Source organism: Hermetia illucens, chromosome 5 (genome assembly GCF_905115235.1).
Source record: "Hermetia illucens chromosome 5, iHerIll2.2.curated.20191125, whole genome shotgun sequence".
Lineage (NCBI taxonomy): Eukaryota > Metazoa > Arthropoda > Insecta > Diptera > Stratiomyidae > Hermetia > Hermetia illucens.
This window is the reverse complement of record NC_051853.1, coordinates 13864849-13882193: the sequence shown is the minus strand read 5'-3', so window position 1 is coordinate 13882193 and position 17345 is coordinate 13864849. Positions and strand designations below refer to the sequence as shown.

The 17345-nt window shown below is 47.2% G+C and overlaps 4 protein-coding genes across 4 annotated transcripts; 3 read left to right on the top strand and 1 right to left on the bottom strand.

The window, feature by feature from the left end:
* The first annotated feature begins 222 nt into the window (after positions 1-222).
* Positions 223-2415, top strand: LOC119656965 (uncharacterized protein K02A2.6-like). Its single transcript, XM_038063684.1, has one exon. The coding sequence runs from the start codon at positions 223-225 to the stop codon at positions 2413-2415; it is 2193 nt and encodes a 730-aa protein (XP_037919612.1).
* An 87-nt stretch (positions 2416-2502) lies between these two features.
* Positions 2503-3408, top strand: LOC119656964 (uncharacterized protein K02A2.6-like). The gene has a single exon (XM_038063683.1). It carries the CDS (start codon positions 2503-2505, stop codon positions 3406-3408), a length of 906 nt encoding a protein of 301 aa, XP_037919611.1.
* Positions 3409-5280: 1872 nt separating this feature from the next.
* On the bottom strand, positions 5281-7993 carry LOC119657753 (NEDD8 ultimate buster 1-like). Its single transcript, XM_038064807.1, has 7 exons — positions 7752-7993; positions 7552-7675; positions 7052-7246; positions 6064-6995; positions 5909-5995; positions 5609-5845; positions 5281-5553 (listed from the first exon to the last, which is right to left on the bottom strand). Exons 1-7 carry the CDS (start codon positions 7869-7871, stop codon positions 5443-5445), a joined length of 1806 nt encoding a protein of 601 aa, XP_037920735.1. The 5' UTR covers positions 7872-7993; the 3' UTR covers positions 5281-5442.
* A 1514-nt stretch (positions 7994-9507) lies between these two features.
* LOC119656962 (cingulin-like protein 1) lies at positions 9508-17334 on the top strand. Its single transcript, XM_038063682.1, has 4 exons — positions 9508-9772; positions 9814-10343; positions 16555-16848; positions 16987-17334. Exons 1-4 carry the CDS (start codon positions 9508-9510, stop codon positions 17332-17334), a joined length of 1437 nt encoding a protein of 478 aa, XP_037919610.1.
* The last annotated feature ends 11 nt before the right edge of the window (positions 17335-17345 follow it).

Here is a 17345-nt window from a genome sequence, read left to right as displayed (position 1 = left end):
ACAATGTTTAAGATGTGGTGCGCGTGAAAGACATTCGAAATACAACTGCAAGGCGGCGAATCACAATTGTGAAGCGTGTGGCAAACGTGGACATTACGGGTCGTGCTGTATAAGAAAAGGCAGAGCTAAATTGATCGCGAGAGACAAAAAGAAACAACAGCGTATTTACAACGTAAAAATAGTGATACATCTATTTCGAGTTGTGAGCAAGTTTTTAAAGTAATGAGTGCCATTGCTAAGAAAAGAAACATTGACGTTAAGATAAACGGTGTCACGTGTACGATGGACTGGGATCCGGGCGCGTCAGTTTCCATTATAAGTACAGATTTTTGGAAACAGATCGGATCACCAACGCTTAAAGGGAAGCCAAAACTACGGGCTTATGGCAATTTCGATTTACCTTGCCAAGGGGAAGCTGCAGTGACAGTGACGCTGAACAAGCGAACGCGATCTTTGAAAGTAGCCGTGGTGGACAACGCGAATCCAATGTTATTTGGGTTAGAGTGGAATGAGGCCTTCAATTTGCCACTGCCCGAACCAGTGTACAACGTAGATCGTGTCAACAACCACGTGCAGCCGACAACGAAACCACTGCATCAGAAGTTAAATGACATATTGGAAGAGCTATTCGAAGAAGGACTGGGAAAAATAAATAACTACCACGTTAAAATTCACGTAAAGGAAACAGCAACACCAATACATATTCCAGCCAGGCCAGTCCGATTCGGAATTCAAAAAAGCGTGGAATTCGAACTTGAAAGGTTACAGCTGCTTGGAATTATCTCACCTGTTGACCCCAACGAAACACCGATCGAATGGGCAACACCCACTGTCAACGTGGTTAAACGAAACGGAAATATATGTATTTGTGGTGATTTTCGTGTTACACTGAATCCAGCACTAGTAACAATACGACATCCAGTACCAACATTCGAAAACATCCGTCAGCAGCTTGCCAAGGGTGAGAAGTACACGAAATTAGATCTACGCGATGCCTATCTACAATTCGAGATTAGTCCAGAGTCAAGAAAATACCTAATCATATCCACACACAAAGGGTATTTTCAGTATAACCGTATGACTCCTGGTATATCGAGTGCACCCGGAACATTTCAAAATTATATGGAAAATCTACTTGCTGGCATACCCAACGTTGCAATCTATTACGACGACATAGGCATTACAAGTCCAGATGAAGATAGCCATCTAAGATCATTAAGAGAAGTTTTTAAACGTCTGCGTGAAGCTGGTTTTCGTATCGAAAAGAACAAATGTAGCTTTTTTCAAGACAGTATCGACTATTTGGGCCATCAATTCAACCGAAAAGGGATCTATCCAGTGGAAGACAAGCTGATAGCAATAAAAAATGCTGCAATACCCACTAACAAGAAGGAGTTACGATCCTTTCTGGGATTGGTCAATTTTTACGAGAAATTCATACCCAACTTACATGGAGCATGTTCCGAACTACACGCATCAACTGGTACAAAGTCGCAATGGCGATGGTCAATAAAGGAACAGAAACAATTTGATAATGTTAAACATATGATAGCTAGCGCTCGTCATCTAACTCCTTACGATCTCACAAAACCGCTTTATTTGGCAACAGACGCATCCGATGTAGGCCTTGGTGCTGTTTTATATCATCAGGACGAGGCTAACAACGAGTTACCTATCGCCTACGCGTCACGAAAATTGAACGAAGCAGAACAAAAATACGCTACCATTGACAAGGAGGCATTAGCAACATTTTTCGCCGTGAAGAAATTTGATCCATATTTACGTGGGACAAAGTTTACATTAATTACGGATCACAAGCCGCTTCAACACCTGTTGGGAGACAAACGAAATTTGCAAAAAATCGTAAACAACCGTCTGACGAGATGGGCACTAATGTTAGGTGCATACAATTACGATATACAGTATCGTCAAGGCAAATACAATATTCTAGCTGATTGCTTATTACGCTTACCAAACGCACATGAAGCAATTTCGGAGGAAGCGCAGAAGATTCATAAAATTTATGCGGTAATTCAAACACGGAAGCTTGATGATATTGTACTAACAGAACAGGAACTTAGGAAGCAGGCGAAACATAACCTAATATTACGACGAGTAATTGAGTTAATTGAGCGTCACTGGCCAGACACGAAGTGTATGAACAACGAGCTGAAACCATACTACGACAAACGGGAGGAACTATCATACGAAAACGGTATTTTGATGTGGCAAGGACGAATTATCGTGCCCGATAATCTTCAAGAAGTAACATTGAGGCATCTTCATAGAGGGCATCCAGGCATTGGCTCTATGCGTGCGTCAGCGAGGTACTATGTATGGTGGCCGAACATCGACAAGGACGTGGAACATACAGTGAAATCATGCATGGCATGTCAACGGCAACGCCCAAAATAATCTGAACTGCCAATCTACTTTTGGTCCCTGCCAGAGCATTGTTGGCAACGACTGCATGTGGATTTTGCAGGTCCCTTCGAAGGAAAAATGTGGATTGTGCTTGTTGATGCTTTATCAAAGTGGGTAGAAGCAGATGTACTTTATGCTGCCACCACAAGAACTTTGTGCGAATTCCTTGAGGAGAAGTTTATAACATTTGGTTATCCGGAAATTATTGTGTCGGATAATGGTAGTCAATTTACGTCAGAAGAGTTTCGAAATTATTGTCAAAGTCATGGAATAAAACATGTAACGTCTTCACCGTACCATCCGAAAACCAACGGACTAGCCGAACGATTCGTACGAACATTCAAGGAGCGCATGAAAGCCAGTGAATATGATGGTTTATCACAACGTCAGCGCTTGCGCACATTTCTAGTTACATATCGAAACACACCACACTCCTTTATAGGGAAGGCACCATCTGAATTTTTGCTAGGTCGACGCCTGCGAACTTTATTTGACAATCTGAAGCCTAATGTACGGCGAGAGATGCATTTTAAACATGTAAAACAAAATCTTCAAGCAGAGCAGTCTAACAGAGAGTTCCAACCAGCACAACCAGTATTCGTAAAGACAGACATCGAGAAAATGTGGGAACCAGCCAACATAGTCGAAAGAACAAATCGATATTCCTACCGTGTTCGAACAAAGGACGGTGTAGAAAGAAGACGACATGCAGATCATATCCGAGAACGGAGGGTAATACCACCATCAATCGACTTCCGGGATGTCTCAGATTTTAATCGAAACAGTTTCCATTACCAATCTGCAAGCCCGACAGCAAATGATGAACAGGAACATCAGCAGTCTATGCAGCCCGGTATACCGTCGCATGAAAACGGAAACAAGAGTGAACAAGGACAACACACCGAAGCACAACAAATTGAACATCCAGTACGGCGAAGCCAACGGCTAAGAAATCGACCCAAGAGACTAGTCGAAGAGATGTAAAATTACTGAAGGAAGGAGAAATGTAACAGTGTGAACTAACCATTAAATGTAATACATAGTGTGAATTAACAATTAAGTTTACTACAACTGTATTTAATATACATTCAACTGTCAAATAAACATCATTCCACAACAACGGGCTGGTTATATTTGGATTTCCAGTTCCCAAATATTTGGCGTAGTACTGGATTATATCCATGCTAAGTACCAGGATAATCCAGTCAGATCTGGGAGGCAACCGCTTGATCAGAGCTGTGAACAAAGGCACGCCCCAGGGTGGCGCCATCTCTCCGGAACCCTGGATAATAGTAACGGACGAAACTTTACGAACATTTGACAGCAGCGGGGTGAAGGTGGCAGGGATATTTCCGTCCATTATTAGCGACATCATGGAAGGAGCGTTGCGAAAGGTGTGTCTGTGGCCGCAAGATGGGGACTAGGCGTAAACTCAACCAAAACGGAATGGATGCTGTTCACCACCAATAACAAAAAGGATACTTGAATTCCACCTACCACGGCCGAATGGACAAAGATTGGTTCTTTCCTTTAATGTAAAGTTTCTGGGTGTAATCCTGGATCCAAAGTTAAATTGGAGATTAAACATAGAACCGAGGGTTAAGAGGGCCTATATAGCCTTCTATGCCTGCAAGAGAACCTTTGCAAAGAAATGGGGTCTCCGGCCGAGGGTGGTTCTCTGGATGTACATCGCTGTAGTGCGTCCGATCCTAACGTACGGTTTTATTGTTTGGTGGCAGGCTTTGAGCAAAAAATACAATAGAACGCAGCTCAATAGGACTCAAAGAACCGCGTGTGCAGATGCTACTGGGCTCTGCAGTCCTGCCCGACAGATACTCTCAATGTACTTCTATACCCCCTCCCCTAGACCTCCTCATTAAATACTTTGCAGCGTGCAGTGCCGTCAGACTACGTGAGTCCGGATGCTGGGCAGCGAAGTCCTACGACCACAGCAACATCCTAGACGGAGTACCTCGGGAAATCTGGACATTCCCCACGGACTATGCCACACGCAAGCTGAACTTCACGAGAAACTTTGCTGTGGATTTTCCAACCAGGACAAAGTGGAAGACCGGCGGCGTGTTGCAAGGTTATGACTCAGTATTTTTTTACTGACGGATCAAAGATGGCCTGTGGAGTCGGCACGGGGGTTTTCTCGCATATACAGAGCGTATCCAAGTCGTATGGTCTTCCAGGTTTCGCCAGTTTATTTCAAGCGGAAGTATTAGCGATACTGGGAGTCTGTCGATGGCTGGAGCAAGATTCGAGCCCCAAGCGTAACATAGCCATTCTGACCCACTGCCAAGCGACCATCAAGGTGTTGTACTCAGCGATATCTTCCAGGCTGGTGGCGTAGTGTCGAGACGCGCTGGACCGTCTGGGCAGCACACCCCAGGTCACCCTCCTCTGGGTTCCCAGGCATAGGAACATAGAGGGGAATGAGTTGGCTGACGGATTGGCCTGCCCAGACCCTTCGGTGAATACAGTCCGTGTTTCGCTGGGGGCTTTCAGGGGCGGAGTCTACTCGCACTACCTAGCAGCCGCGGACCTTAGATTGCGAAGGCTTACGCGCTGTGCTTAGTTAAGGAAAATTTGGCCCGCTTATAACATAACCCGATCACGAGAGCTCCAGTGCCAGACGCGTGCAAATGCATTCAAGATTACAGCGGTCTGCACGGTGCAATGGCTCATAGGGACCATACCGATAGGCTCCGCATACCCTACAATTCGCATTGGCGAAGCTGCAGAGAAGGAAGGGAAACCCTCATGCACTTTCTCTGCCTCCCTGCTCACGGAGCGTGGAGAAACTTCAAGGACAGTGTCAAGGAGCTTAGAATTAGGAGAAAAAGAGACCACTTTGCTATCATATCGTATACTTTATTTCACATACATAATATACTTTCACAAGGGTTACGGAACACATCAATCTAAAAATAGTTTTCATTCTCAGTTAGTTCGTTTAAAATACCTGAATTGACGGAAGCATAGAAGTGCACGGCGCCAGCCCACTGGAGGCGCTCACTGCAAGAGCCGGTTGTACTCTTTCAAGATGTTCTCCTCGCGGACCAGCGGCAAATCCAAATACTCTTCGTCCTCATTGGACAAGTCTTCAGCAAATCGGGTGTAAGCCTGCGTAAAATACAAAGTTAACAAGAGCTCACTCCTCAGTTTTTGGGTTACAAACCTCCATTGTCTGTTTGAACTTCTCCGAGGACTTTTTTAGATTCTTCACGGCTTCTTCTTGGCGGCTGCTGGCCCCGGCGCTTGTGGATGGCATGTTGGCAAGAAGACTCTCCAATATCTCGTCGTAAGTACCGTCGGTTTGCATCTTCAATAGGATCTCAATCGCCCGCTCGGAATTGTTGAAGGCTTGCTCGAGGGCTACCTGGACAACCTCAGGGGCGAAGCCAATCGCCGTAATCTGTGCAGGAAGGGAGGAAGATTCGTGAGTCTTGGGGATATGGAGGAAAAAATTGTGTCCTACCTCATTTAATAGGTCGTCACTGACCTTCAGCTCCTCATTCTTCACCTCGGAAGCGAGCGCGTCTACGTTGTGTTGCAGCATATCGATCTGGAAATGGAACAAAGTGGAAGGATTAGGAACTAAGTTTCTTTGTAGATGGAAGCAAGACGACTCACCGCGGTCTGAATGTTGTTGTCGCTCTTCTTTAGTGCGACAATGGCGAGCTCCTTGTTGAATCCCATGTTCACCAAAGTGTTCAAGCTCCTGGGGTTGACCCAGTCTTCTCCGCCCCGTTTCAGCAAAGACCGATCCAAATGCAACTCTTCCTTGCCCTTCTTCCTCGCCTCCTTCTTTGCTTCCCGTCGTTCAAGGATATGTGTGACGGCGCGATCGATGTCTCCACCGCAAGCCCGTAGGGCCACCCGTGACTCAGTCGGGCTGTACCCCATGTCGACGAGCATAGAAACGCTGGCCTCATCCACCTTGAGGCTTCGCAGTTCTGCCTCGGCGAGCATGAACATGCCCTTGGCCTCGCTCCTACGGTTCTGATGGAACATGACCACTGCTTGCAAGAGGTGGAGGCGCATCATCAACGCCTTCTCGTTGGCTGCGTTGCCCTTGAGAGCGCGCACGCGATCCATGTTGTCGCCGTAGGTGCGCCGGAAACTTTCCTCACAAATGATAAGGCGACGCTCAGCGTCTGGCAGTTGGGTTAGGCTCTTTAGGCAAAGGTAGCACCAAACGATGTCCAGATTGAGGAGGGCGTAGTTGTCCACCGTTTCGAGGAGGTTCGCGTTGCATGCCGTGAACTCCTGGTCCGCCTCGAGGAAGAGAATGAGAGCTTCGTGGTAGTTCTCGCGATCCAGGGCAGCGCGACCCTTCTTGTGTAGTGCAAGGGCGATCACCAAGGACTTGCGCTCGTTGGGGGGTATATGGATGGCGTTGCCGTCCTGGTCCTCCAACTGCATGAAGCTCTCGTTATCGTACTTGGCCATCATAACCGCGTCTTCCTTAGCTTTCTTCACGCGATCGTACATTTCACACTCACCGTTGGCGTCCGTGCCGTTTTCAACGATGACTGCCATGAGCTGTTGGTTGTTGTTCACATCTGAAAATAGAGGAACGCGTTAGGCCGGGTTTCCCGTGATTTTCTGCTGGACGTACTTTGCTCGGATAACGGCCTCTCCGGGTCTAGAACTTTTCCTGCTGAAATCAACTTGACATGCTCCTCGGGGATCTTGAGCTCTTCCGAAATTTTCTTTTGGAGTTCCTTGCCCGGCGCTGTGAGGGCTAGTTTGAGTGTGAGCAAGTTAGTACCGTTTGTTCGCTGGACGGTCCGCACCTTGAGAGTGGCAATTCCTGGAAGGATATGGAACTTTATATGGTTGTGTCGTAAAGTGCAGGGTGTGGCGGCAACTTTTCACTTTTGGAAGATAACTGAAAGCGAAAAGTACAACGCAAGTTCGCACATCTTCAAGCATCGTCTACACAACCGACAAAAGGATGTGCGCAGGATCCGGGAAAATATACGCCTTCCCCTTGATCGAGGTCCTTGTCTCCATCAATTAACGCCCATAAAAGCTAAGCCTGAAGATCACATAGTCACACCACCATGCACACACAAAATAATTTCACCACGTCTGAAATATCGCTTGCTTACGTACCAGTTTCTTGAAATTCCTTCCTGGAGCGGAGTTTTTCGATCGCGTTCGACTGGAGCTCGTTGATGGCGGCCAGGCAGTAGTCGTACCGGATATTGAGGACGCTGCTGAAGTCCCGGGCCAGCCGCTGTGAAAAGACAATTCCATTGTTGTGGTTAGCACCCGCAACACACTTGATGTTTACAAATAAACAAAATACTAACCTCCATCTCCGACTCGATGGGGCCAATGTCCTCGATGTAGTACGGATCCAGCCAGAGTTTGATGCTGTTCCGGTTGAGCTCCGCCCGGACTTGGATGATTATGTTGTCAATGTGCGACATGTCGTTCTATGGAAGGACACCAACGAAATGAAAATGAGTTTGCAACTTTTCTGGAGGAACTATTTCGACGACAGCTGTTCGACGTAAACAAAGCCATGAAAGTGATAAGAGAAAATCTGAACGGGATTTTATACTCATGTCAGCTGGTGTAGAGTTTCGTTCAGTTCTGACAATTGATTGTTTGCAGCGGTGCAAGACGGGACGGTAATGCAGGTCAAGATTGACGATACTTTGATTTGCCATGGAGAAATTGTAATTTTGTATTTCAATTTCAGTGGAAAAATATAATTATCCCATATTATCTTGCTATTTTCAAACCTAAAATATAACCATTCCCCTTATGGAATATTATTTTATAATCACCAAGGGGAATCCCCTAATACAGCAAATAAAGATGTACAGGAAAATGAAGCGAAAGTTTTTAGGCAATGGTGGACAGGATTGAGCGCAGGGTTTAGAGTAAAACGCAGTCCTTTCTCATTGGTAATAGCAACCCGAGAAGGGGTTAATTTTTACTCACCCCAGGAGAGGGCGTACAGGAGAGAATTTTTGTGGAATTTTAGGTTCCGCCTTCTGTATTTTGCAATGCATTTCCTAAGGATCGTCCTTTCAAAGCGTTGGAGGGCTTCATCTACGTTAGGTCACATGTTAGTCCATGCAGGGAAACCATAGGTCCGGATTGGTTGAATTAGGGTTTTGTATATTAAGGTTTTGTGTGTCCGGATTGCTGAGTGGTTAGAGCCCAAGCCTGTCGTAGGAAGGTCGCGGTTCAAATCTCGCTGGTGACAGTGGGTTTTGTATCGTGATTTGACGTTGGATACCAGTTGACTGAGCTGTTGAATGAGTACGTGTTGCCTCCTACAGTGTTCTATAGTGTACCGTTACCGTCTTGAATGAAGTGCTCTAACACACTTTAAGGCTCTGATCCAATATGAATTGTTGTGCCAACGATTATTATTATTATAAGAGGGTTTTGGTGGCAGGGAACAGGGCCCGAGTGGAGAGGGTTTTTTTTTTTTAAAGCGGTTGAGGTCCTAGAAACTTTGGTAATAGTTGATCTGATGTAAAGGTTAGATTTAAGTTTATTGTTGAGAGAGATTCCCAGGTATTTAATGTTTGGTTTTGGCTTGAGAGTGTGGTTGGCAATGCGTAGATGAAGGTTTTTACTTTCTGGCACTGGGCGCCAGTAGCACTTCCCCCTAAGGTTTCCGAAACAAATAAGCTCAGACCTAAGAGAAATAATGGTGAGGGCCCACTGGTTGAAATACGCAATGATCCTTTGTTTTGAGAGTGAGAGACTAGTGAGGGTCTGAGCCTAATCGCATATAGGATGGTGTCTTCAGCGAAGAGCATCCCTCCTGAAGCCGGAGAACCATTGTGATTGGGGAGAAAGGGCGGGCCTGGAGCCGCCTGAGCTGCCGTTAGCGAAGGGGATAAGTTCACGGGGGGAAGGGTAATATTGTGTAGGAAGATGTTAAAAAGTTTGGGGCCTAGAATGGTTCCCTTCTCCCGAAATCTAGTGGTTACCAGCCTTTTCGTTTTTCTGATATTCACCTTCGGACAATCTTAACAAGCGATTTTATAAATACCCGATGATCTGCTATCTGAATTGGAAAACCAACTAAAAGAGTGTCAGATGGAGAAAGATCGAGCGGTAAAAGAGAATGATACACTGCGTGGTCAAATTTCTAATGAAGACATTGAGGATTTGTTGGATCAGTTGAATGGCTGCAAGCGAGAGAATCAGAGACTGCAGGGGTTGCTAAGTGAGGGCGGTTCTCGGCATTTCGATGAGATGTTTGATGAACTTAATGAATTACGATCCAAGATGAATGAATGCGAAGAAGAAAAAAAGAAACTAAACGACAGAGTACAGGAGTTGGAAAAGCTTCTTCAGGCCAGTAAAAACGAAAATGACCTTTATATAATACTTTGCTCGAAGAAAAGCAGGAGGCAGTTGACTCTTGTCAGGCTCGTGTGGCCGAATTGGAACAACAGGTGGCGAAGTTGACCAAGGAGTTGGAGGACAGCATAAACAATTGTGCACAACAGGTTGCGGAGATGAAGAACCAAATAAATAAAGACAAAGTTGACTTAGATGAGCAACTGGACAAAACGATAGCGAGTCAGGAAGACAAACAGAAAGACCAGGAGAGTGTTATCAATAATTGCCAGCAACAACTTGACGAACTCAAAGCCCAGTTGATGCAGGAGGTTGAAAAGTGCCGAAAAGAGAAGGAAGAAATGCAGAAACATGTGTCGAAACTTGAGGATGCTAAGGATGATCTTGGAAAAGCCGAAGACGAAATTGTTCAGGATCTCAGTGATATTGAACAACGTCTGGAGCAATGCATGCGAGAGAATCAGACTCTCCAGAAAGAACGCGATGACTTGGGTAATCAACTGAAAGAAGCGAAAATCACCGCTCAAAATGAGATCGATAAACTGCGCGATGAAATGAAACAAAAAGAAGTAGACCAGGAGAAGGCAAAGGACGAGCTGTCATAGAAATTCGCTGATGCTTCGAGTAAAGTTGAGGATCTTCACTCAAAGCTCGAACAACAGGTACAGGAAGGCAATGTATCTAACGATGATTGTGAAAAGGTGAAAGCAGCATTACGAGACCTACAGGAGAAGTACAGACAACTAGAGAGTATATACGACTCACTACAGCAGCACGACTCAAGCATTCAGAAAGCTCTGGATGAGTTGAGGAAGGAATACGAAGACAAAACCTTGGAGTGGACAAAAGAGATCAATGAGCAGAAGGGCTTGTTGGAGCAAGCAAAAGCATCCTTGTAGACACAGCGTGCAGAAATATCCAGGCTGAACGATGTCCTTAAACAGGGCTCATGTAAAGACCTCGAAGATCAACTAGCCAAAATGACTGCTGAACATAATAAGCTGAAAGACGAAAACGAGAAGTTGTGGCGCGGCAGGATTCGCAGCATTCGAAATTTATTTCGAATGTTGCGAGTGCAAGCGAATAGATGGCGCGGATCTATCCACTTTGCGTAGCACGCCAAGGGAGTGGAAGATCTCAGAAAAGTGTGCGATGAGTAGTTTTGTTTTAGGCGAAAAATGACTGATATAAAAAATGTTCACGAAATAAGATTATTAAGTTGAACTTGAAAAGATTAGAAAGTTTAGATAATATTAAAGAATTTATTGCTTGAATTGTTAATGAATTTTCCTCATAATCTCTAGTGCGGAGTAATGGAATAGATAGTCTGTTGTATTACCAAGTGAAGTAGCAAAATTGAAGGATTACTTAATTGGTGACCCCGAAGAGCACCGCAGCCCCGGACACAATCCAATTCCGACAGCTAATCACCACGGGCAAAGGAAGAAGAATGTAACGCAAGGGCCTCTTTTCGCTGCTTCTCAAGTTCTTAGGAGGCATCGCTATCTGCTACCGCTAGGCGCAATCAGTGCATCCTTAGCTCTCGGAATTTCCGCCTATGCAAGGGGTGAACGTCTACTGAAGATACCATATAAGATTCCATTCGCAAGCAGAAGTTCAGTGCTCAAGGATCCGGAATTGAAGCGGATATTCTACTGCGGAAATTGGAAACAAGTTTACATCTTCATCATTAAGTCTCTTGCCCTCAAGAACGCCTGCTCTTTCGACGCCAAGTCCATCGAGCTCCACTATTTCAAGTTCCGGCCAGTTCAAAACTCAGACTTTTTCACATCCCGAGTCGGAGCAGAGGCAAGAAAAAACGCGAGAAAACCTTCTCTACACAGTGTACTGCGCGACACACGTCGGACCCTCTCCAGAAGTAGATTTTCACGCGACTTCCCGTACGCACGCCCTCCTGCACAACGCCTTTCACGCACCGGACTAGTCATCATTGCACCTCGCTCAAGTTGGTGCCGTATCAGTGCAAGTAAACCAATCTCCAACGACTATTCAAAGTGCCACGAATCAGCCTTCAATTACTATTCAGCCCCAGTTAATGCAACAACCAGCTTCTATCATCCAATCGCAGGGCAATCAACAACAAACATCGCTCCAAACACAGCAGCAAGCTTCAATTTTATCTCAATTGCCACAACGATCAACAACAGCAACAAACGGACGTCCCCAGCACCGCCAACGCCGCAGCTACAGCCGACAAATTCGACCAGCGCCGCCGTCGAGGAGTTATATTTAAGTGAAATTATTGTTCATTTATATATAATATTTATTTATTGATTCAGTTTAAAAAAAAAATAGTAATAAAAAAATTGAAATCGCTGCAAGAGACGGCGTGCAGGTGTTTAGCATCGCGAGTCCTCCATTCTCATTGGTGGTGTTTTTGGTCTGCGCTGGATAGCGTCCGCTTCGTTTTTTCTCGTTTCGTGCGTGCATTTGTGGGTGCGGCCTGCCGTGTCGGTGTAAAGTTCACCGCGTTTCAGAATAAACTCACCGCGTTTGCATTTCAATCTCGTACTTTTCGTGAAACAAGATGTCTTTTGACAATAGGGACGCGGCGGGCCCATCGAACCCGCAAGTGACCGCCCTCGCCGTACGCGTTCCTCCGTTTTGGCGGCGGAACCCCGAACTGTGGTTCGTGCATCTGGAAGCACAGTTCCAAATGTCCGGCATCACATCGGACGCGACCCGCTTCAACTACGCGGTGGTCGGCCTGGACGAAGAGTCCATACTTCTGGTGTCCGACGTGGTGAAGTCGACATCGTATGTGCAGCTCAAGAGTGAGTTGATCAGGCGCCTGTCGGCAAGCGAGTCGGCAAAATTAGACCACTTGCTGGCAGGTTTAACCTTAGGTGATCGAACTCCCAGCCAATTGCTTCGTGAAATGAGGCAATTGGGTGGGAGTAAGATCGGCGAAGACCTGATCAAGTCGCTCTGGCTGCGTCGGCTCCCGGAGGGCACCCAGGCGATCCTCGCTTGCGTCTCCGGTTCCTTGGAGGAACTGGCAGCGACGGCCGACCAGGTCCAGGAGGTGTACGTACGCCCAACCTTGGCGGCCGTTCAACCACCGTCAGATGAGGTGGGTGAATTGAGGCGCGAGATTGCTGCGTTAACAGCCAGCATGGCCGAGATGCGGGCGACGTTGGACGCTCAGCGTTCGGGCGCCAGATCGCGAGCACGCTCGCGGTCTGCCATCCGAAAAGGGCGATCAGGTAGCAGGTCGTCAAGACAGTCCACGGACCCAGGGATTTGCTGGTACCACCGCAGATTCGGGGATAAAGCGACAAGATGTACGCTACCGTGTAGATTCTCTCCTACCGCAAAAAACTAGGTCCGCGGGGGGTCTTGGCGGCGGCCACCCAGAACGCAGCGCCACGTCGCCTAACTATTTTCGACCCTCTCAGCAGGCGTAACTACCTCGTCGACACGGGTGCGGAGGTTTCGGTCCTTCCCGTACCCCAGCATCATCAACTTTTCCCTCAACCGCTCAAACTTGCGGCAGCAAATTCCTCCCGCATAAACACGTACGGGTATAGGCAAGTGGACGTGAGTCTTGGCTTGCGTAGGACGTTTTCGTGGCGTTTCATCCTGGCGGATGTCAGCTTCCCCATACTAGGCGCAGACTTCCTGTGTCACTATGGATTGCTGGTGGACTTGCAAAACAAGTCTCTTATAGATTCCACGACCAAACTTAATTCGTCGGGACATATGGTATCTCACCCAGGCAATAATCTTTCCGTTCTTTTAGAAGACATTACCGACTCTCGTGTTCGGGCACTTCTCCAAAAGTTCAGCCAGATTACTACCAACTGTGGTCTCTCCAAACCAGTGAAGCACAATGTGCAGCACCACATTATCACTACTGGTTCCCCGATCTTCTCGAAGGTGCGTCCTCTACCATCTCAGAAACTGGCAATTGCACGGAAAGAGTTTGAACAAGTCGTTCAACAGGGTATCTGCAGGCCCTCAAACAGCTGTTGGTCTTCCCCACTGCATATGGTCCCTAAGCCAAACGGCGAATGGCGCCCATGTGGGGATTACAGAAGGCTAAATGCACAGACTGTTCCTGACCGATATCCAATTCCACTCATCCACGACTTTGCGCATCACCTCGCGAATTGCCGCATCTTTTCGACCTTGGACTTAACCAAGGCTTATCACCAAATTCCAGTAGCTCCTGAAGACATTCCAAAGACGGCAATATGCACACCCTTTGGACTCTTCGAGTTCACCCGGATGACTTTCGGATTGTGCAACGCGGCGCAAACCTTTCAAAGGTTCATTCACTCAGTCCTGCGAAACCTCGAATTCTGTTTCGTATATTTGGATGATGTTTTGGTCGCTTCTTCCACTGAGTCTGAGCACTTAGCCCATCTCGAGTGCATTTTTCAACGTCTCCTTGAGGCCGGTTTAGTCCTAAACGTTGAGAAATGCAAATTCCTTCAACAACAGGTGAGATTCCTCGGCCATTTCATTTCCCCTGAAGGAATACAGCCCGACCCAGACAAGGTGCAAGCGATATCAAGCTTCCCGCGTCCAAAGACAGTGAGGGAGTTGAGGAGGTTCTTGGGCATGCTAAACTTCTACCGTCGTTTTCTGCCCAAGGCCGCCCATCTCCAGTCCATTTTGAACGCGTACTTGTCTGGCCCCAAAACTAAGGACACACGAGAGATCGTGTGGTCTGAAGAGGCTATCTGCGCGTTTGACAAATCTCGTCAACAACTGGCTGACGCTACGCTCTTGGCATTCCCTCTGCAAGATGCTCCCCTAGCCGTTTTTGTTGATGCCTCTGACATCGCAGTAGGTGCTGCCCTTCACCAAAAGGTGGACCAAGTTTGGCAGCCGTTGAGCTTCTTCTCGAAGCAGTTGAATCCCGCTCAACGGAACTACAGCACCTACGATCGCGAACTGCTCGCCGCATACCTGTCCATCAAATACTTCCGTTTCTCCCTAGAAGGCAGGCCGTTCACAGTGTTCACGGACCATAAGCCTCTCACGTTCGCTTTGAAACAGAAGCCCGACAAAGCGTCCCCTCGTCAGCTTCGACACCTGAGCTTCATAAGCCAGTTTACGTCGGACATCCAGCACGTGTCCGGGAAGGACAACATTGTTGCTGACGCTTTGTCTCGTGTCTCCGAAGTTAACATCCCCGCCTCACTCGATTTCTCGGCTATTGCCAAGGCGCAAGTGGATGACGCAGCACTTCAGAGCCTCAAGTCCAACCCCAAATACAAATTTCGGGAGTTGCCCATCTTCGGCTCAAACCTCTCGCTCTGCTGCGAAGACTCGGAAAAGGGACCTCGGCCATACATTCCGGCCACATTTCGCAAGGAAGTGTTCCACGCAGTTCACGACTTGGCGCACCCCGGCATCAGGACAACAAACCGGTTAGTCACCGGAAAATACTTCTGGCCCTCCATGAACAAGGATATTAATTCCTGGGCCAGAGAGTGCATCGCATGCCAAAAATGTAAGGTCTCCAGGCATGTTAGGAAAGAAGTGGGCTCATTCCCCCGCACTACCAAGCGTTTCCACACCATACACCTCGACATTATAGGGCCTTTGCGAGACTCGCATGGTTATAAGTATTGCCTCACAATCATCGACAGGTTCACGCGGTGGCCTGAGGCAATACCTCTGAAAGACATCACGGCGCAATCATGTGCTGAAGCCCTCTGTCGAGAGTGGATACCTCGCTTTGGCGTCCCTGCAGTGGTCATCACTGACCAGGGAATGCAATTTGAGTCCACCCTTTTCTCCGAGTTAGGCAAACTCCTTGGTTTTAAACGCCAGCGGACTACGGCATACCACCCACAATCCAATGGGATGTTGGAACGTTGGCACCGGACGCTGAAAGCCGCCATTATGGCACGCGACGACCCGTCCTGGACGCAAGTCTTGCCTCTCGTCCTACTCGGCCTTCGTACAACCCGCCGAGAGGAATTTGCTGCCAGCCCCGCGGAGCTGGTTTACGGGGAGAACCCAAGACTCCCAAGCGATCCGGTCTTCGACAAGAGATCGGGTCTCACGGAGTCGGGGTTGGTGCGTCTGCTGAGGGACAATCTCCGGCGCATCAAGGCGCCACCACCCACTCGACACTCGTCCATACCTGCTTGTTCGCCCAAGGAACTGGACACAGGCACGCATGTGCTGATCAGGACGGATGCCGTCCGGAAGCCGCTGCAGCCTCCATATGAGGGCCCGTACCGCGTTCTCGAGCGGGGAGAACATTTCTTCCAGCTCGAGATCGGTGGTCACAAAAAGGCGGTCTCTTTGTCCAGGCTGAAACCCGCGTGCGCCCCGAAGCAACGTCGTGTCCGCTTTGTGGATTAGCGGCGAACGAAGTTCGGGGATCAGTCGCTGAAACCCCTAGGTTTCATCTGGGGGCGGAGTGATGTGGCGCGGCAGGATTCGCAGCATTCGAAATTTATTTCGAATGTTGCGAGTGCAAGCGAATAGATGGCGCGGATCTATCCACTTTGCGTAGCACGCCAAGGGAGTGGAAGATCTCAGAAAAGTGTGCGATGAGTAGTTTTGTTTTAGGCGAAAAATGACTGATATAAAAAATGTTCACGAAATAAGATTATTAAGTTGAACTTGAAAAGATTAGAAAGTTTAGATAATATTAAAGAATTTATTGCTTGAATTGTTAATGAATTTTCCTCATAATCTCTAGTGCGGAGTAATGGAATAGATAGTCTGTTGTATTATCAAGTGAAGTAGCAAAATTGAAGGATTACTTAAAAGTTAAGGGAATCTATCCAGGCAAGGGAAAAGGAAGCCGCATCCGTACAGGAGAAAGTAGAGAATATCGCAATTGATGTTAATAATGGGGATGAACAGTTGAAAGCTACAGATTGTTCAGCGTACATCAAAAAAATCGATGAGTTGAAAGCGGCGATTGCTAAACACTTAGAAGAAATTAAAAAGCAAGCAGACCTCCTGGACAATCTGAAGAAAGAAGTAGAAGCAGCGAAGGTTGCGAAATCCGAACTCGAATCCGAATTAGCAAGAACAAAAGCTGATAAGGAATCTGCAAATCAAGCACTGAAAGACCAGGTCGATAAACTATAAAAAGACTTGGAGCCCGCTAAAAGTACTGCTCCTCCCACACAAAGCAACGATGAGCTGATCAAATGTTTAGCTGAGCAGAAGCGCCTACAAGAGGAAAATAAACGCCTTCAAGATGAATTCCAGCAACTCGAGAACCTCGTGAAAGACATTGAAAATGAACGTAAGAAAAATAAGGAGCTGGAAGGACTGATTGCTGAGCTGGAGCAAAAAATTAAGGACCTTCAAAATAAGCCTGCTACGATAGCGCCGTCCACAGATATAAATGTTCAAGGTGCTGTTGAAAAAGTAAAGGATCAATTACAGGCGGAAACCAATAAAAATAATACTTTGAGTGCTGAATTGCAAGCATGCAAGGCCTCTTTGGCTGATGCGCAGAAAAAGCTGGAAGAGACTCAGAAAGCTTTGCAGCAAGCAAGGATCGAAATTCCACAATCAGATTGCGAGAGGGAGCTCGCAAACTGCAGGACATAATTGGACAAGGC